The sequence below is a fragment of the Phoenix dactylifera genome, chromosome 13 (genome assembly GCF_051530095.1).
Source record: "Phoenix dactylifera cultivar Ajwa chromosome 13, Ajwa_hap1_PhDact_Kaust_v1.1, whole genome shotgun sequence".
Classification (NCBI taxonomy): Eukaryota; Viridiplantae; Streptophyta; class Magnoliopsida; order Arecales; family Arecaceae; genus Phoenix; species Phoenix dactylifera.
In genome coordinates this window covers 5,387,816-5,408,923 of record NC_143202.1, presented here as the reverse complement: position 1 = coordinate 5,408,923, position 21,108 = coordinate 5,387,816, and the positions used below count along the sequence as shown (strand labels likewise).

Sequence of the window (21,108 nt, the reverse complement as noted above, 5' to 3'; positions counted from 1 at the left end):
TTAGAGCTGTCATAAAAGCATCTTGGTCCATTCGGCTGTTCTGATGTAACAAAAGCTCATTTTTAATGATTGTTTAGTAACAATAATTCATCTTGGTCATCTTAAAACATGATCAGCAGCCTGTTCTAATGTAATAAATGCTGATTTTGAACTGTTAATTTTTCTTTTATTTATTTATTTATTTATTGAGAATGAAGCTGTTCAATTTAGTGTGTAATGCTTGATTAGTCCTTAGTAATTTTTTTGTTAGTAGATATGAGGAACAATATTTTTACATGTTAAAGAATTCACGCAAGTATGATTCATATATAGGCTTTCTTCTTATATATATTTAGGTATGTGATAATTGTGCTATTTCTAATTAGTTTCTTGATATTGTATTTTTATCATTGGTCCCATGGAAGATTACTTCATGTAAGAGTCCAATACTTTCATAAGGATCAAGTAGAACTATGTTATATTAAAATGGAAAAATTAAAATTACTCTAGTTGCTTATGGATACCTGAGTTTGAAAACGTATGTAGTGGGTTTACATGTGGTTATAGCTGCTGCATTTGGGACTACATTTCCTATATTTGGTTTAGTCGCAGTTGCAATAACATAAAGTCTCATATTGTTTGCCTGTAAATGAAAACAGTAACTTTATTTGATTGAATTATTGAGATAATATTAATTATATCTCCACCAACCACTTTCCTTTTTAGGATTTGAACCCACTATACAAATGCCTCTATGCATTTTCTAGTTGTATAGTTTGTCATGTACCAAATTCAATCATCAGATAAAGTGTTATAGAAAAGCCCCAAATGCAGTCGATTTACAAATATCTTTGTCAACTTGCAGCAATTCAAACACCAAAAAAGATGAAACAAAGAAAGTTTCACTTCGCATACACCTAACTACAGGTATCCAAATGCACACTTTATTAGTTATTTTTTATTTAGTCATTAAATTAATCATTAATTTCTAAAGATCAGATCTCGAATTTTCAATATAGCTATTACCGCTTCTCTTATACTGAAGCAGTTAATTCGAGACACAATCCTGCTTCAAAGAGACCCAATAAGCAACAGTAAGAAAGAATAGACGCCATAGTGACAAACAGTTTCTCCTCCCTCTATTCCTATATCTCCATCAGCTCTTGGAATTTGAGCATTGCTGGACCTGGGAGCCCCAGAAGCACATTTATGCTCTTCCTCTCCTTCCCATGAGACAAGAACAAGGTCACCTCTTTCTCAGGAAGAGACACGGGCCCGGACTGAATTGGCTCCCCCCACCCAAAGTCTGTGGTATGGAAGGACAGCCTAGACCATGTAGTTATCAGAAGAGTAGAAGTCAGAGAAGGCCTAGCTCTCGTTGCTTCGAAGTAGTCGATCGCCGATCTCATGTACTCATCAGTGACCATGTTCACTGCCTTCTGAACCAGCCCAACCGCGAAGGAGAGCGGTCTCTCCATGAGCTCCCCCGCACTACAAAGAGAGTTGGTAAGCACAATGCCATTGCCAAAGTAGCCCTTTGGGAGGGGAGGGTTGAACCTTGACCTCCCATCCACTGCAAAGAGGAGTTTAGTCTTCTGATCAGGTTGGAGCTTCAATGCCCCAGTCCGGGCTTTCCATACAAATCCAGAGAGTGCTTCGAAAGTAGTACACTTCTTGAGAGCTCCTTCTTCCATGGCCTTCCTCTTGAGGCGCTCAAGCTTATCAGGTTCAAAGCAGAAGGATTTGTAAAGCATTTCTTCTTGGTATAGGTTGCAGGTATCAGAGATATCTTCGATCTCAGCAAATTCATGGTGGGGGAAGGTGATAAGAGGAGGATTCCGGGCCTCGAGAACTCTCCGGTCTGTGAATGGTGGCACGGCTAGCGGCAGGCCCCGTGCCGTTTCTCCCCATGAGTTCACAAATTCCATGGCCCCAAGACCATCAAACATGCAGTGGTTCATGGCTAGTCCAAGGATGAATCCTCCACACTTGAACTTAGTAACCTGGAAGAGAAAAAATATGGCAGGGCCAATTGTGGATCAAAAGCAGCGACTCAAAATCAGTTAACAGTCATCTAATAATACATGAATGAAACTGAAACTAATTCACCAGCTTAGGATAGTACTAATAGATCACATGTCCCATAATGATGGACTGGTGTGAGATGAAGTGGTATGTTTCTATATATTTTCAGCCGTTGAGCAATTAGATGTTCAATTCCATCCTTTTATCGAAAGAGAGAAAGCGTTTATAACTATTTACTCAAATCAAGCAGCAGTTCGAATTTGTACCAACATCGTGAATTGTGACTCAGTCTGGGCCTTGGCAGCTTTGGCAATGAAGGTTAACTTGGAAAAATCGAAAGCCAGCTGACACGTACGAAAGCTACCTTATCTTTTCTTAAACAACAAACCTATCTTAACAGTCATGCAGATTAAGCTAATGCTACTAGGGAGCAGAAATCACATAAAAACTTAAGACCCAGTGACCAACTTTATAATAACTTTGGATTTTTTACATGGATGTCCTTCTAAATATCGGATTTTGTATGAATACCCTTTCAAAATTGTTATTTGCATGTATTCCCTCGTAAAACTCTGTTATTGTACAAATGCCCCTACTATAATGGTTATTCTAATGGTATTAAGAAAAATCAGATTTATATTAATTAAAAATAAAATAAAATTATAAAATTATACTATTGTCCCTGTCTTCTTTCAGGATCGTGATTTATTTGCATGTCTATCCATTAAGGGTATTTTAGTCATTTTAATTTGAAACCGTTAATTTTTTAACGTCGTTAGATAAAATGGGTACATATACAAAAACAAAAATTAAAAAAAGCAGAATAGTAAAGCAAGTATTTTACGAGGATATACATGCAAATATTAATTTTGGAAGGGTATTCATAAACATTCAATATTTAAGAGGATATTCATGCAAAAATTCTCCTTTAGCCTCTAACAAAGCAAGAATTTTCTTTTTCTGGGTCAGACCTTCATCTAATAGAAAAATGCTTCTCTTTTAGAAAAAAAAAAGTAACATGATTTAGTTTTCCGAGTTGCATGGACTTCTTTTATAATATTCCTAACATTTAACATACCACCAAAGGATTAAAATTTACATAGTTCTAATTACCATTCACATTAGGCCAACCATCACTGCCAACAGGTTAGTTACTAAATAATGGATTTTCTGAGTCGCGAAGCAATCTGATCAGGAGGAGGAAGAAGAAGATGAGCGACTTCCTGACCTGAGCTACCAGAGGAGGTATCTCCAGTATGTTCTTAGCACCAGGAATGTTATAAACAAGCTTGCCTAGAGTCATGGGGTCGGGCTTTGTGATGTCTCCGATGTCTTCCATCTCACAATCTGCCGTAGCCTCGACAAAAACTGCACCTTCTCCTGTGCAATTTACTATAAGTTTACCCTTAGAGCTGATTGTGAGCCGCCCGGCAAGTGGATAGTATTGGACAAGAACCTTCGCCAAGGCCTCCTTGATTACTTCAGCAACTCTCTCCTTTCCTTTGTCGTCTGACTTGAAGCAGTAGACAGTCTGAACAATCACCGCTATGTTTTGGTCGAGGTTGGAGAGGTAGTAGAGGCCCTTATCTGTTTCCTCTGCTGGGGGAACAAGTGTTATCTCCCCTTGCTTGATGCTAAGTTCAAATTTCTCTTTGAGCTCTACAATCTAAACACCAAAGAAACACCATATCATCAACCCAATTACTGGTGTTTAGCTTAAAACAAAAAAGCGATTAGAGATGTAGAATCCCACCAAACAGATATAACAGTATTAACTCGTCATGAGAAGTATATTAGAAGAAAAGGTAAGTAGTCGTTTTTTAAACTTAGGAAAAGAATGCCAGAGATTTATTATATTATGAAAAGGATCATTAACAACAAGCGAACATGAGAGAAATATAAGAAGAATCAAGTGAAGAATGACGCTGTCTAACTTGAAATGAAAATGTTTCTCTTCACAAAAAAAAAAAAAAAATTGAAGTGTTTAAAGATTTGGATTATTACCAGACGTATAATAGCAGTTAGCTAACATGAGAAGGATATAAGAAGAACTGAGAGTAAGAATCATTGCTGTATAACTGATAACTAGAAAGTAATTAGGGATTTAGAATACCATCTTTGATAGTTGAGGAATACCAAGTCTCAGAACCCAGATGGAAGAGAGGACCTAAAAGGAGAATCCAAGAATTCAGTGGGAAGAAGCAGAGCTGATTCTACTGGGTCATGGAAGAGAGGCATATATAGAGAGAAGCGAAGAACTCAGTCTTCATGCAACTTCTTAACAGTATTTGGTCAACTAAATGTATGAAAAGGACTTGTTCCGTCATTAGTGACCGTTGGGGTTGGGGGATTTATGCAACCAAGCAGCTGAATTCCAGAGAGAGAAGAGGACAATGTGAGGACGATTACGTCATATGGTTGGGGTTGGCTACCGGTTCTGACACCAAACAATACTGGCCACTATTATCTTATTGGGGTTCGGCAGGTGTGGTTGGCCTCCAAATCTGTGTTACCGACAGCTCTAACTCTTTTACCGACAGCTCTAACATGCATGGTTTAGTACCTTGGGATCCAACAATGATATGTTATTAGAGGACTGGTACTGCTGCTAGAACTCTTTTATGTATCGAGAGGGCCCATGAATTACACGGTAATCCACTCCAGTCACCTGAATTGGGGTGTTTACTTGGATCACATCAAGCTTGGATTGAAATTTTTTCAAGCATGGACTCTGGGATCAAGCTTGGTTTGTTTACCGTCATTTCAAACTAAATTCGAGTTTAATTTCAATTCAAGCCAAACACGAGCATATTTGATCAGCTTGATAATTCTAAATTGATCTGCAATCAAATTAAGATTAAATAAAGCTTGGTCCAAAATTTGATTCGGACCTAAATTAACATTTACTTGGTCTATAAAGTTAAAAATATCTATCGAAAATTTAAGTCAATTATGTATTATGTATAAAATATATTTATATATAATTCGAGATATTTGAGCTTTATCGAGCGGAGCTTGATTGAACTAGGTCAATTTTTGGCTCGATTTGAAAACTAATTTTGAGCTTATTTGAACTTAATTGAGCGGAGCTTATTTTCGGCTTGCAGTATGGGGCTTTTACTGGTGACAGGGTTGGGCCCATGACATTACTCTTAAAATAGTGGCTGTTGCAATATTCCATGGGCCATTTTAGGTGCATCTCCCTCCATCATGGCTACCTTAAAATAATAGTCATCAATTAACATTTTAATATCTTAATTCAAACCATAAACATGGGCAAAAGGCATTATTATTTGCTATATATTATTTTTTATTTTACATTTTATTGGCTATGGCACGTCTGTCCTAAAATATTCATCATCAGTTGACATTTCGCTATTAGTATGATCAAAATAATATGCCTATAAATTTAAATCTCCCTTCAAATTAACAATATATATGGACAAAATACACCATTATCTGATCTTTATTGCTCAATATTTTTTATTTTACTGGCTACTGAATTTCATTATAACAACTGTTTTATTCAAAACATTCAGTGCAGGTTGAATTTTGCAGATAATGACTGCTATTTATGTTATGATGATAAGTTACAGTTTTGGTAGTGGCCCTTGTTTAAAGATGGGCATTATCGAAACCTGAGGCCCGAATTATCAGCATCGATAACAGTTGAATTGTACTTGGAAACGAAGTTGTATGCTCATGTTAGACGGCTCTAATCCTCTATCTAAATAAGAAAACAAGAACAAAATTATATGGTCTTCAAAACTTGCATGAAAGTTCTCGCCACACCAGCAACTATCAAAAGATCACGTTCAACCTTCTCCCTTGAGTAGGATATTGAACTTTAATAGGAGAATATTGCATGCCCTGATTTATTTGGCAGCATAACACATTCAAAATTAGTGATTTCCAAGATATCTGGCAGTATGTGCTCTTTTCCAGAACTAAAATGTGCTTGACCATATCTGTACCTTGGTTCTAATTCAAGAAAAAATGTCCAGTTCCTTGTGCTAATATAATGTCTAGCAAACAGACACTACATTAATATGATATCGAGGAACGTGACAACTCGCCATGCACATTTAAAACTTGGCCCCACATGCAAGCAAGTTAACAATTTGTCAGACAACATATATCAATCATTCTAACATTTAAATAAAATTCCAGAACCAACGGTATTTCTAACAAGTTTGATTTGATCATAGGCCAAGTCCAAATAACCAAAAGTTCAAACAATAAGGCAGAACCACATATACGTGAATATAACCTTTTCTCTGAATTTTTAAGAGATCTAATTAGTTCTTACAAAACCACAATATCAAAGAAGTTTCAAAACAAAAATATAGAGGCGGTATCCACCTGTTTGAGACATTTCTCAGCTCATTTCCCAACCTCCATTCATCACCTCCTAACTCTCGAGCTTTGTAAAAAATAGAAAGAAAAAGCATGAGTTGAAAGCCGAGTAAGAAATCAACAACTGTCACCAAAAAGATGAAGCAAATACAAGAATGAAACATTGAACGATTTATAGATTCACGATACAAGATAGCTTATTTGACAAAAGTAGAATTTTCTTAATCAAGATTGCAAATATAATTTCAAGGATTTGTACATACAATCGTTTTTCAAATAAGTATTCCACATTTGATTCCAAAGAGTATTTTATAAGTCATAACTAAAACCCAAATTTCTTATCCATATGCTTTCAATAAGCAATTTATCATAATTTTGCAAAACAGATTCTCAAGTTATTAGTCTATATATGCAGCCATTTCCTTGTGATAATGTCTAAAATATTGAATTTTACTATTAGAGATCAAAAGCCAAAATGATTACTAATGAATGACTCCTATTTATTGGGTCCAAGACATATGCAGACTAAACAAACATAAAATCCAATTATTTTATCAACAACATTTCATCTTATTTTTCCAAATTATAGAGATGGCTCAATTGTTTTTGATATCCACAATCATACAAGGGTTTCAGAAGGCCCCTCCAAAGAGGGGAAGGAGAGCCTGGCGACCACTAAACGACCTAATTCGAAGAGGGGTTCTTCACAAAAGATCTCAGAGATCCAAATCTGACGCAAAAAGAGGTGAATGACTCACCCCCACAAACTTCAACAAGCCAAAATAGAGCAAAGGTGTCCAAGTCTTCCGGATCGTGGGCTTAGGCTATCCAAGGGCTAGCTGCGTAAGTTTAAATGGGAGACCACTAAGGCAACGACTGATGAGGTGGCTGCAATGCAGGAGAGATGCACACAAGTACTGCTGCTTTTCGATGAGGATAAGACATGTCCTCGGTGGAAAGTGGCATTGGTGGGTAAGTTTATTGACAAAGGCTTTTCATTAGATTTTATTCAAAGAGAGATAAAGATACGATGGAATGTGGAAGGAAACTTTAGATATCATTGTTGTTTGAGGGGGTCCTCCTCTTTGATCTGCCATTGGAGGAGACTGAAAGCCGTATTTTAGCCGAAGGACTATGGTCTTGGGCTAGACAGCTGCTGGCGTCCTAATTTCAACCCAGGCTGGGATGATGTCCGTCAAGCTAGGGTTTGGATCTAGCTGTCAAATCTTTCCATAGAGCTATGGGATAAGAAAAATTTTTTAAGTGTCTCTTTGGCTAGAACACCCCTATTTCTGGATAAGTGGACCGAATCATCAGCAAAGAAAGGTTGTGCTCGAGTCTGTGTGCTCATCAATGTCATGCAAAGTGTCTTCCCAAGAGCTTAAATTTGGGTGAAGGACAACTTTATCTTGTAGCAATTCATCTATGAGGAGCTATCAGATATTTGCTACTCTTGCAGTCACATTAGAAAAATCTTAGAATCCTGTGGTGTGCCCCGATCTAGGAGACTAGATAGGTATTTGGACCTTTGATCCATGTAGCTAGGGTACTGACTTCATCATCAATGACCCAAGAGGCTAGACATTCACTCCCTCCAAATCCTACTGGCAGTCAGTCTCCAGACACATGGATGCAGTCACGGAAGACTACAAAAAAATCCCAACCTAGGCAATCAAAGGCTGAGGTTGATAATACCCAAACAAAAGTGCATGGATCCTGGTACACTCCGCTGGTGAGTGATAATTCTGAGGAGCGGAAAACAAATTCGATGGAGATCACAATAGCGCCGCTAAGTGTTGAGCTAGCTTTTGGAACTGAGAAGACAAAGAAGAAAAGAAAGAGGTCTCCACCAAAAAACCCAGATATCTGGAGTGCTTTTGGATTGGAGTCTCCACCCCAAACAAAGGTGTTGGTATTGGAGGAGTCAAGCAATCAGAAAGATGATCACACACAGCTGACCCTTACAGCAGTAGTTCCAAAGATGAGAAGCACATGCAAAGAAGTTTGGAGGCCAATAGGAATGTTGGCTACAAGGACTAATGCAACTCAGCAAGGAACAACTCAGATCCACACAAGCCAACTAGAATCCAAGGATGAATCTGCTAGCACCATTGGCCTGGGTAATTCTTCCCAATCCCATGAAACTTATGTTATATAATTACAACATAAGCTTCAAAGTACTACTGAAATAGAAAGTGGGATTACAGTTTCACATCCTCAAGGGAAGAAGGTCCAAATGAAAGTAGTGGGATGAACGTTGAAGCTAATTCATGTGTCATTCATGGTGTGACTGAAAAGGATGCAGTTACACCAAAAAGTGACCACTTATGACGATTCTAACATGAAATTGTAGGGGTGTCCAGCAAAGCCCCTATTTGTGAATTACACAAGGTCCATAATCTTGCAATATGATCCTTATATATGTTGCTTTCTTGAGACTAGACTCTCAAGTCAAGCTCTAAAGCAAATACATAGGATAATGGGTGTGTTATGGAATATATATATATGATTCCTGCTCAGGGCCTTTTAGGGGGGCATAATAGTTTTCTAGGGTAAAGAACTGGGCAGTATCCAATTCACTCATGTAAATAGGCAAGCTACAATCAAAGTTATTTCTCAAGATCAGAGGCCGTCTTGGATCTTGGGGGCAGTCTATGCAAGTACCGATGCACTTGAACATAGAGACTATTGGATGGAAGTTGAATCAGTCATGTCCATGGGACAACCCTTAGCCTTAAAAGGATATTTCAATTGCATTTTGAATGCAAAAGACAAAAAAAGGGGGAAGCTTTTTCAAGTGGGTAGGGACATCTATGAATTTAGAGCACTTATTTGTCGGGCAGGGCTCATTGATTTGGAATATCAAGGGCCAAGTTTACTTGCTGTAATAACTAATTAGGCTTGGCCAGAGTTTGGAAAAGAATCAATCATGCATTTGTGTTAGATCAATAATTAAACCTTTTCTCAAATTTTAAAGTCTCTCACATCACTAGATTTACCTCTGATCATTGCCCCATTCTATTATCAGTGTTGGATAGCAGCCTTTGTAAGGCAATGCCATTCCGATTTGAGAAACCGTGGTTGCATTATGAAGGTATTATTGAACCTGTGAGACAAGCATGGTGTTGTGATGACAACTACTCTCCAAGGGTCAGGCTCTCTATGCTGCTATAGAACGCCCAAAAAGCAATCACAAAATGAAAGCACCATATTGGTAATATTTCTGTAAGGGGCAGCAATTATATGATCAAATCTATCAGCTGCAAATGTTGGAAGCACAACAAGATGGACTTGATAAGCTATAGCACACACTTCTCCCGATCCTACTACGAGCATGCCACAGGAATCTTTATCTGTAGAAGGTGTTGTGGAGGCAAAAATTACAAGCCACTTGGTTGAAAGAGGGGGATGCTAATACTAATTTCTTCCAATACATACTATCCTATTAAGAAGGCATAATAGAATTTCAATGTTACAAAATGCTCAGGGTGAGATGGTGGACGATCAGAATGAAATTGGACCATCTTGGTACATCATTTTCAACAAAGATGGACTACACAAATGAATGTGGAGGAGATGAACATTCCCATAATCTCTTGAACGGTCTTGGAGGAATAATATGACTATCTCACAAAATTGTGACAGTGGAAGAAATTGAAGAAGTTGTCAGTATGCAATCTTATAAGGCGTCAGGAATGGATAGGTTTCCAGTTTTCTTCTATCAACAATTCTTGAAAACAATTAAAAAGGATGTAATAGAAGCTCTTCAATACTTCTTTGATCACACACTAATGCTTGAGTTATGGACGAGAACCTACATAATCTCATCCCCAAAAGGAGCAACTCTCGAACCCCCGGTGATTATCAGTCTATAAGCCTATGCAACACAGTGTACAAAATTGTAGCCGAAATTCTGGCTAATAAATTAAAATTGTTATTTCCTACTATGATCTCTACCAAGCAGAAGCCTTCATTCGGCGGCGCAATGTAGATGACAATATTTTGCTGGCCCAAGAAGTTATGCATACTCTTGAAAGAGCTCCCCCCACTAAAGGATTAGTGGCAGTGAAATTGGATATGGAGCAAGTGTTTGATCTGGTGTGTTGGCCATTTCTATTTAACGCCTTGACCCAATTTGGATTCCAATCTACATTTATTTCCTAGATGCAAGCATGCATACTAGAGCCCTTGTTTGCATTGCTTCGGAATGTGTCTCCAACTCAATGGTTTCACCTTTCTCTAGGGCTTCGTCAGGGGTGCCCATGTCACCATATTTATTCATTATCTTCTAAGGTTCTATCAAGGCTCCTAAATTATACAGTCTAGAACAGCATTATAAGAGCATTTTAATTGCCTAGAGGGGGCCCAACAGTGTCGCACATCTTCTTTGCTAATGATTGCTTACTAGTGGCCAAGGCCATCATGAAATATGTAAGCTTACCTTAAGTAATTATTAATGCATATTGCTGTCTGTGGAAATCATAAATGAAGATAATCATGGCTGTCTTGACTTCTACTAAAGCTCAAATCTGACGAATCCTCTTAATAAATGAAAACATTGGAGCCTGGAGATAATGTTCCTCTATCGGGATGATCCTTAAAGTCTAAGGCTTTCAGCTTTCTCAAGGAAAAGATGACTACCAGGATTGCAAGTTGGCAGTGGAAGGCCCTATCATTGGCAGGTAGGGCAACCTTTCTCCAATCGGTGCTCCCATCCATTCCTCTGTATTGCTTATTGTGTATCCATGTGCCGACGGGTTTCCTAGATAAATTAGAAAAGGTGCATCGGGCATTTCTTTAGGGGCATGATACAGATTAAAAGAAGGTACGTCATATAACTTGGGAAACAGTATGCCAGCCTAGGAATCAAGGAGGATTAAGACTATCCTCTTTACAAACAAGGAGGACAGCTTTTCTATGTAAGCTAGCTGCTCAACTTACTATCAATCCCAACTCCCTTTAGGCCAAATTTGTTTCAGCCAAAGATCGGCTCAATGGCTCCTAGGCATCTTATACAAAACCCCGACATAGTTCCATTATGTAGAAAAAAAATCTGTGAACGAGGGCAAATCATCCAGAACCAAAGCATTTGACTGATTGGAAATGGGAAATCAATCGATATTCTAAATGATCCTTGGATTACTACCACCTCGATCATACAATGGCCTACTTTTATCAATATGAACTACCTGAGGGCCGATTTGCAAGTTAGTGAATTGATATTACCATCTAGAAGATGGAATCTGGACATGTTGTCTAATTTATTCCCACCTGAGATGATGAACCAGATGAGTAGTGTGCCTATAGCGCATGAAGATTGGTCTGATTAGCTAGTGTGGGGCCGTACCCAAATAAGCCACATCACCCTCAAAAAACGTATATCCCCTAATCAAGAAACCTCAGTTGGTAAATAATCCGTGTCTAACAGGGCTGTGGTCCTTGGCTGTGCCTATGCGGGTCAAATACTCTTGGTGGAAATTGTTCTGGAATAGATTGCCTTGTAAAGAGCTGCTTGCTAGAAGAGGAAATATTTACATGCCTTTTTGCACAGAGATGTTGGAATCGATTGAGAAGTGTGTCAACAATTGGATCTGTGCCAACTTCTTTGCTGATCATGGTGGATTTCATATCTGCTGCCGGGGAGCACCGATCCTTAGTGACAATACTTAGTTGATTTATTCAGCTTAAAATGAACGAATCTTCCAAAACATTACTCAGCCCCCTGCACTACTTGTAAGAAGGACCTTCATCTATACCTCATTGGAAATGAGGACACTGCTAGCCAAAGCATCTATAAGATTCCGTCCAGGAACTGGGGAAGTAGCAAGCTGATGAATATCTACCCCCTCCCTCTAGAGTCTTAAAAGTGAACTTGGATGCAGCAGTAACAGAAGGAAAAGCAGCTGTTGGATTTATTATCAGGGATAGTGCTGGTAAACTTATCTGAGCTGGTGGTAAGGCTTTAATGCATTCTTCAGTCCATTATGCTGAGCTTGTGGCAGCTTGGCTGGGAATGCGCACTGCTGTGATTGATATGCAAGCACCAGCAGAGTGGCTGGGAGGGTACTCTAGCACTGTAACATCATGGATTGTTAATTCTTCTTTAGGCAGGTCATTGAAGGTACCGCTACTGGAAGATATCCTCAAATGGAGATAAAATCTATACAGCATCTCACTCATCGTGGTTTGTAGCAGGTGTGAACTGGTGTGTCTGTTATATATTAATATCTGTTATATATTAGGAGACCAAAGCCGATAGACCGATCAATCAAAGCTCACCACAAAGCCCACAATCAATTAGTCAAAGCCTGCCAAATGGCTAGCCCAGAGACATGGAGAGAGTTCTTTGAATTTCAAAATCTCTTCTTAGCTAGCGACTTCTCGACCATGATCGCGAGCGATTTTCTTAGCCATATAGGCAAAATACACGGAGCGTGATGCGTGAGCGAAACATCCATGCATGAACTTCAAAATGTGTGATGGGTTACCAAATACAGCCGATCTACATGCCTAAATTCTATGATGATGGGCACTATACCTCGCCTATACAAACTAATCCTAGAGACCCTCTAGGTAAGTGCTCTCGAGCCTTCATATGCCTTTGTACCATTGCTTTGTCGCCCTTATAACACCTTCGTTGTTCACTAAGAGTCTAGCTGACTTAGGCATTGGAGGTTCCCTCATTGGACAATCTTCGGCAAGAGGACTTCTTTGCATTTACTATTTCAGGTTGGATCTAGCATAGAATGACCGATATTGGAGCCGTCGCCAACTGAGCACATCGACCACCACTTCACGACCTCGGACGCATATTGTGACCTTCTTCTAACTTCTACAATCTAAACAGTTAATCGTCGAGCCCAGCCCTCTAACAAGTCAGCCATCTCGGCACCTTGGTCGAATCCATTCCAGTGGCAGCAGCATCTAAAGATGAGATTATAATGTTATCTTGGGGTGGCCAGTTTGTGCCAAAGCATCCATTATATGGCTAATTGGAGAGAAGCCAAGCTCCAAGTAGATGGCTCGTATTAACATCTCTCAAAGCAAACCTAAAGATATTTGACACTCACTTGGAAGGACAAATTTTAGTTAGATGTTTCGATGATACTGTTGTATAAGCCACATGTATAACATCACATATCTTGCAAAACTCTAGTTTGTATGTTACTCTCATGAATCTGAGTAACCAATAAAGCTAACTTGTTAACTAGTGAAGTTTATTTTGCAGGAATTTGAGTATTTGTTCTTTGATTTTTTTCTGGTCTGGTTGTAATTGTGTCATCTGCTGTTCCTGCTTATACACAACCAATTGCAAAAGATCAAATAGCATCAGACATCCAGAGCACAAGATCAAGAGCAATATTGTATTCATTACCAGTAATCGCCACAGGAACAAGTTCCATCCTTGAAATGGTGGAAGCGGATTCGATCTCTTACAATTATCTCACGACCATAAACCTTTGAGATCAATTTCGTGGCAAGATGACAGTCCTCACATGCGCGAAGATTTTTCACGACTCTTATAGTCTTGCGAGGACCAGTATTGATCAATCCAAATGCAATTGCCAGCTTCTCACTATGATGACACAGTGCTCTTCTCTTATCCTCTTCACTGATGTCAAGCAAGACATGGTTGGTTTTCGGCACATAACCCTCAGCCTTCAATCTCATGGATATGTCATCCAACATAGCACAGATCTCTTTAGCCTGAGGATGTGCAGTGCATCCAGCGATAAATTCATGCACCACATTGTTGATTTCAATGGAACTACAACCTGGGGTCTTTAATACTCCTCTATCCTTCATGAATCTCCTCACCTTGGCCACATCAATCCATCGTTGCTTCGAAGCATATATGTTGGACATTAGAACATAGTTCCCATCATTGAATGGCTCCAATTCGACAAGGTGTTCCATCACTGTCTCAGCCATCTCAACATTAGCATGAGTAGCACAACAATGAAGCAATGTCCCCCACACCACTCCATTTGGTTCCATTGGCATTCCGAGGACAACATCATAAGCATCATTGAGAAGACCCGCCCTTCCTAAAAGATCCACCAAGCAGCCGTAATGCTTGATATTAGGTTTAATTCCAAACTCCATCTCCATTGAATAGAAATAATCTTTACCCTTCTCTACCAAGCCTGAATGCACACAAGCTGACAACACTGCAATAAGCGTTATGTCATCTGGTCTCATTCCTACTCTTTGCATCTCTGAAAATCTCTCAAGTGCCTTCTCCCCCAAACCATGCCTGGCAAGGCCACCGATCATCGCATTCCACGTAAAGATGGCTCTTTCAGGCAAACTTCTGAACACCCATGCTGCTTTCCCAATGTGCCCACACTTTGCATACATGTCTACAAGAGCGGTACCGAGAGTGGGATTCATGACAATCACATTCCTCTCGATATGGTTGTGCACCCACTTACCCATCTCATAAGCTCCGAGATTGGCGCAAGCCGAGAGCACGTCAACCAGTGTCATCTCATTTGGTTCGACATCCGAAGCATGCATCTGATGGAACAAAGCTAATCCATCGTCATACCTCTCATGCCGCACGTAGCCGGTGACCATTGCGGTCCAGGAAACCACATTCCTCTCAGGCATTCTGTCAAACGCCCGCCGAGCGCATTCGAGCTCCCCGAAGTTGGAATAGAAAGTAACAAGTGAAGTTTGTGCATGCACATTGGATCCCAGATCTCCACTTTTTATGATGAGCGAGTGCACTCCCTTCCCTTGGGCAAGGGAGGTGCAAGCCCTTAGGAGGAACGGGTAGGTGAAGCTATCGGGCCTGGTACCACGGTTCCGCATTTGGACATAAGTATGGATCCCTTTGTGCCCATCACCGCCTAGGCTGTAACCTCTGATCATGGTATTGTAGACAAATGTCGATGGCTGGGGCATTTCTTCAAATACTTCACGGGCGTAGTCCATGTGGGCCGAGTTTACTAGGGATTCGATTAGTTTGGCAAGGGAGAAATGGGTCTCCACAGATGGGATTTTGATGATGTTGGCGTGGATTTGCTGGAATTCTTTCGGATGCGTGCATCTTGTGAGCAGCAAAATATTCGAATATGGGCGATACGAGGGCTGGGGATTTGGAGCTGGTGGGAATTTGATGGGATTAAGGAGATGGGTTGTGGGATCTGTTGCTATGGTAGTGTTCATGTGTCACGAGGAATCAGGGCCGAAAGCTACGGAGGGAATAACGAATAGGTCGAGAAAGGTAGGGGAGGGGATTTGATTCAGTTACTTGGGGGCGTCCATGAACGTTTAAGATCGTTAAATTTCGTTACTATCTACTTATATCGGAGAGTCTACCTGGCACCCTTTTTCCCGATTAGATCGTATGTCGGTCTGTTGAAGCTATTGGATGTTCTACGTGGCGGCATGCAAGGGGCATGATATTATCCTCACTGTAGCAAGCCGTGTGTCAATGACCTTTAAAGTTGCATTGCGCTGAAAGGCCGATCCACTGAGCCAGGAATTTTTAGCCGAAGAGAAGGGTGGGAGGCGTCGCATGTTGTCGATGTCCGACAGGTTGCGATGAAAAGAGTAGCGAGCGGTTGACCTAGGTCGAAATGTATGTGTCCAGCTTTAAAAGAAGGGAGAAAACAATATTATCATTCCAAGCGTGAGGTGGTGGTATGCACGATCTCCGCTTCCCAATTTTGATCAGGTAATAGATGTCCGTTGATGCAGAAGTAAGAGCTCAAACATGAGGCATGGATAGAGATTGAGTTCTCTTCTTGGTCATGCACCGAATTATATTGGATCTAAAAATTTCAGCACCAAAACATATTGGATTCAAGAGTTTCAGCACCAAAACACATTGGACCTAAAAGTTCCAGCGCCAAACTACATTGGATCTAAGAGTTTCAACACCAAATTACATTGAGTCCATATGGCATTGAAGAGTCCTAATTTATTAAGAGTCTTGAATTAATAATTTGGGTCCAACATTGGGCGTGTTCAATGTTACATTGAGTCCAGAATTTGGGTCCAACATTGGGTGTGTCCAATGTTACATTAAGTCCAGAGTTAGAAAGAGTCTTTGATTATTTATTGGTTTGTTGACCTGCTATAAAAGAATCTGAATTTAGGATGGAATTGGTGTACGTGAAGACTTTTTGTGGCGTGCGTGAAGCCCTTATGGGCGTGCGCAACTAAGAATCCAAGTTTATTTGGAGTCTTATGTGATGAGTCCATATATCATTTGGGAAGAGTCTTAGTTGATTTGGACTCTATTTCTATGTGCCATGAAGAGTCCTAACCGAGTAGGAGTCTCATTTAATTTGTGGTTGAATTAGTCAAATGTTTGAAAAAGATCCTGTTTAGTTGGAGTCCTAAAATTCTGGTTGTAAGAATCCTAATTTTCCAACATTCTATATAAAGGGAAGGTTGAAGAATAAAATTCAGAATGCAATTGATTTGAGTTTAGAAGAATTGAGAGTGATTCTCCTTCTCCTAAGAGTGTGACGCTCCATTCCCTTTCCTTGGTTAGATGCCAAGCCTTTGGTAGAAGTTGGTGAAGATGAGACTCCTCTTTTTTCACGCCAACTCTTGGATTTGAGTAAGAGTGAGACTCTCTTATCCAAATCCACAGTTATCCTCCTATTCTCACGCCATCCTTTCCTTACACTTCAGCATTCCCTTCCCATTCCTCACGCCAAAATTTATTTCTTATGCCATATCTTTTTCTTAATTAAGAGTCCTAGTAAAATAAGGATTCCTCCCCTTTTCTCATGCCATCTTAGTATTTTTTTCTCTCACGTCATATTCCATATCCCACATTCCCCTAGAGTCCTAGTCCCATTAAAATTCCTAATCCTTATCCACGTTATCAACTCATCACGCCTCTAATCCAATCAAACTTTGGGTCCCAACCAATTCCCAACCCTCTCACAAACGAGTCAAGTCCCATCCTCATTCGGCCAACCCTATTGAACCCAATTGCACTCTAAATTAGCTATCATCCCATCACTTTCTTCCTTCATCCGCAAGAAAAAAACCTTAGCCACCATTGAAGAAAAAGAAAAGAGAGAGAATCAGCCGCCAGCATCCTCAAGTTCCACCTCCTCCCCATCCCTACCTATGTCATCCACCCTCCAAAACTTTATTAAAAAAAGAATAAAAAAGAGAGTAAGGGATGTTAAACTTTTTTTTTTTTCTCTATGCATTGTTGGGTGAGGCATGTGGGCCAAGCATGGAAAAAGTATATTTCCACCCCAATCTATGCGCTTTACCATAGGTTGTGCCTGCTATGTGGCAATCCATATTCGAATGAGAAGGAGGGAAAAGATCAAAAGTCTCCACCATAGTCTCATCTCTATTAAAAGGTTCGGGTCAAGTTGAAGGAGTGGAGGTAGAGGTCAATGCCTCCGCCACAGCACCATACCCATCAGCTCTATTTGAGGTGGTAATTGGGAATGGCTGCAGGCACATCACCATAACCAGATTTGGTGGAAGCATACTTTGGTAGGCATTGCCACCCCTATTTCTTTTTCTCCGCATAGTGGCTCTATCCCTCATCGTGTGCTTGCTCCTCTACAACCTTATGGAAGTATTCTTTGATCCTAATCCATAGGTCCCACCTCTCCTTGAGTTCCTTTTCACCTTCCTTTTCGCCTTCCCTTTGCCTTGACTTATGTGCACATGGGGCCTTGCTACCAAGGGGAAACCTTCCTCTTCCCACGACCCCTTATATAAGAAAAGGCGTTCGAAAGCAGTGGAAAGAGAGAAAAAAAAGGTATGGGTCAAATCCATTGTAGGATAGGAGAGACAGGGAAGGTTTGGTAGGGTGGGAAAGCAAGACAAATGTGGGAAGAGAAAGAATCGATTAAAAGAGTATAGAGAGGTCTAGAGGAGGGGGGAGCAGAGAGAGGGCACAAATGGGGCTATTGTTCTATCCGTTAGTGGGCATATTGTTGCCTAGCTATACAACTCGAAGGGGGTGAATTAGGTCATAAAAATTTTAATAATAATGTGCAATAAAAGATTTCGATTTTTAATATACGTGTAAAGTGAGAAAGTAAACAAGATATAAAATTTTATAGTGGTTCGGTGCCAAAACTCTGCACCTACGTCCACTCCGCAAGACACCCTTCTTGAAAATTTTACTATAATCTATTCAAAGATTACAACCTGATTGTTTTACATGGGTTAACAGTCAACCTAGTTGATATTCAATGGTAATCAACCAATACCACCCCTTATTAAAGTCATTCCTACGCTTAATAAGAATACAACACAATATTTCCAAGTTTCAAGCTTTGAAAATTGTTACAATCAACAAAAAGGGAATACAAGATAATTGACTCTTTTAAGACCAGAAGATCAGTCATTGAAGCTCGTGAGAAATCACTTGTTGAACTTGATGTGGGCTTGAAGGCTTTGCAATTTCTTCTCTTAGGTGTGGTGGATGTACTCTTTAATGCTCACACTAAATGCTTCTTCTTTTTCTTGTTTTTCACTTCCTCTACTTTTCTTCAAATGTTTCAAAGCATTTATAACTTGAAAAACCATTGGAGGGCCATTTCTAGCCATTGAAGGGGCTAAAATAGTCATTAAAAATGAATATGGCCATTCTTTTTTTGCCAAAAAACTAGTCGTTACTGTTGTTAGATGCAGACAGGTGACTTGACTTCTTTAAGGGTCAATTCTTGATTTTCAGTTGTTGACTCTTTTTCTTCAAGGGTCGACCCAAGAAAATGCTCATTTTTATTGCATTCTATCTTTTTTCTATGGTCATTATGAGGTTGACATGTGTAACTCTAGAATCGACTCAAGTTTACCTACACTGACTTATGATCCACTAGGGTCGACTCGCAAAAAGGGTGATTTTACTACTTTCTATCTTTTGTTTGCGGCCACTCTAGGGTGGATTCGACTTGTGATGGGTCGACTTGTGCTTGGCAGGAATCGACTCGTGATTCTCCAAGATTGACTCCTAAATTTCTAGTTTTTCACTCATTTCTATCTTTTGCCTGAGATTGTTCTAGAGTCAACTAGATTGATCCACAGGTCAACTCATAAAAGCATGCTAGTCTTCTTCATTGTGCTAGGTTCGACTCCTAAAACCATCCAAAATTGAAGTCTTCTATTTAAGCATGTGGGCATTCAAGCTCCTAGTATCTTGGGGTTGACTCTGTTTACACAAAACTTCATAATCTCGACTTACATCCTTCTCACCTTGAGTATTTTGAATTGAGATTAACTTGGCTTCCTGTGAATATTCTTGTACACTCCAAACATATGATTAGTGAACTTTTTACTAAAATATTTTGTATCATCAAAATCAAATCTTTTGGGTCAATAATCTTCCCTTTTTTTATTATGACAAAACCTTTGAGTATTAATAGAAAATAGTGTTGTTCAAAAATAAAAAGATAACACATTTTTCCTTGTTGACGTTTTCAATACTACATTATTACCATGTTTATCATGTCCAAAAATTCATGATATTCCTTAATTGCTCTTGATGACAATCTAGAAATTCATGATATTTCTTAATTGTTCTTGATGACATTCCTTCTACATGAATAGCATTTCAATATCTACCGATACATGTTTTCTTAATATTTTGCATCTTCATAGCATCTTTGCCATTATCAAAAAGACAAGGTGATGATCAACACAAACATGATCAATTTAGAGCCAATAGAGTGAAATCAATTTGATCAAGAGAGGTTTAATAAAAATCTAAGGCTTTTGAGATGCTGCCCAGAGATGGTCACCCAAGAGGGGGGTGAATTGGGTGTCTTAAAAACTTTTTGACTATTTAAAAGTAAAACACACAAATATAAGAGCTAAAGCAAGAATAAAGCTATGAAGACAACCAATCGCAAACACAGGCTTTTATAGTGGTTCGGAGCCTCCACTGCTCCTACATCCACTCCCCAAAGCACCTTTGGGAATTTCCACTATAATCCACGATTACAGTACGATAGTTTTGCGAGTTCACTACCCAACTCGTTGTTTTACACCGGGCTCACAACAAACCCTAAAACCCCCAATTTAACCTAGGCTTGGGACGCCTTTCCCTTGTTCCAAGTCCCTTGACTGGAACAAGCACAATGTTAGAAGAGTTTTACAAACAATTGGAAAGCTCTAAATAAGCAAATATGACAATGATAAACAATAGAACCTGGAAGAATCCTTTTGCCGTTGGAAGCGTGGGAAATGGTGATTCTTCCGATGTGGATCGCGTAGGTTTGAGTGTGAGCTTTGAATGCACGAGCGGAAGAGAGTAGTTGAGCTTGAAATCACTTGAGAAGCTTGAAAGCACTTGATTTCTTCACTTGAATGCACTAACTCCCTTGAACCTCTTTTTCTTTCTTCTCTCTTGAATGATTTTGCTTTTGGGTTGGTGAAGAGTTGTAGAGAAGCACTTAAGAGCTCTCTTTTATAGCCCAAAAAGCAAATATAGCCGTTAGAGATAAAGTAAAGGAGATTTGAAATTCAAACCAAACCTGAAAAAGTTGTCAGTCGCGTCCCAGGTGCTCCGGAGACGTCTCCGCTTCAACGCGAGACGTCTCGGCTACAAGATTTTACTTTTGACGTTGTTTGGGGTCGACTCGGCGCTTTACGGGGGCGACTCCGATGATGAATGGTTTGAATCCTTGTTTTTCTGTTTTTCTGAGAGAGTCGTCTCTGCACTTTACGGGGACGTCTCGGCTTGTCTGCGCTTTTTGCATGGGGACGACTCCGCTGCTTCGGGGACGACTCCGCCGTTATAACTCC

The 21,108-nt window shown here is 39.7% G+C and overlaps 1 protein-coding gene and 1 pseudogene across 2 annotated transcripts; both read right to left on the bottom strand.

Annotated features, from left to right (window-relative positions):
* Window positions 1–964: 964 nt before the first annotated feature.
* LOC103698224 (omega-hydroxypalmitate O-feruloyl transferase-like) lies at window positions 965–4,329 on the bottom strand. The gene is made up of 3 exons (XM_008780215.6): window positions 4,118–4,329; window positions 3,233–3,670; window positions 965–1,982 (listed from the first exon to the last, which is right to left on the bottom strand). The coding sequence occupies exons 1-3, from the start codon at window positions 4,118–4,120 to the stop codon at window positions 1,125–1,127; spliced, it is 1,299 nt and encodes a 432-aa protein (XP_008778437.3). The 5' UTR covers window positions 4,121–4,329; the 3' UTR covers window positions 965–1,124.
* Window positions 4,330–13,712: 9,383 nt separating this feature from the next.
* On the bottom strand, window positions 13,713–20,305 carry LOC103698223 (pentatricopeptide repeat-containing protein At5g66520 pseudogene; annotated as a pseudogene). Its single transcript, XR_015972711.2, has one exon. The product of XR_015972711.2 is annotated as a pentatricopeptide repeat-containing protein At5g66520 pseudogene (transcript).
* Between the last annotated feature and the right edge of the window lie 803 nt (window positions 20,306–21,108).

Bases quoted from the DNA above. Each gene is read 5' to 3' on its own strand.
- LOC103698224 (XM_008780215.6), bottom strand. The intron at 1,983-3,232 runs GTCAGGAAGTCG...TTTCTCTTCCAG, and splicing joins TACCTCCTCTGGTAGCTCAG to GTTACTAAGTTCAAGTGTGG.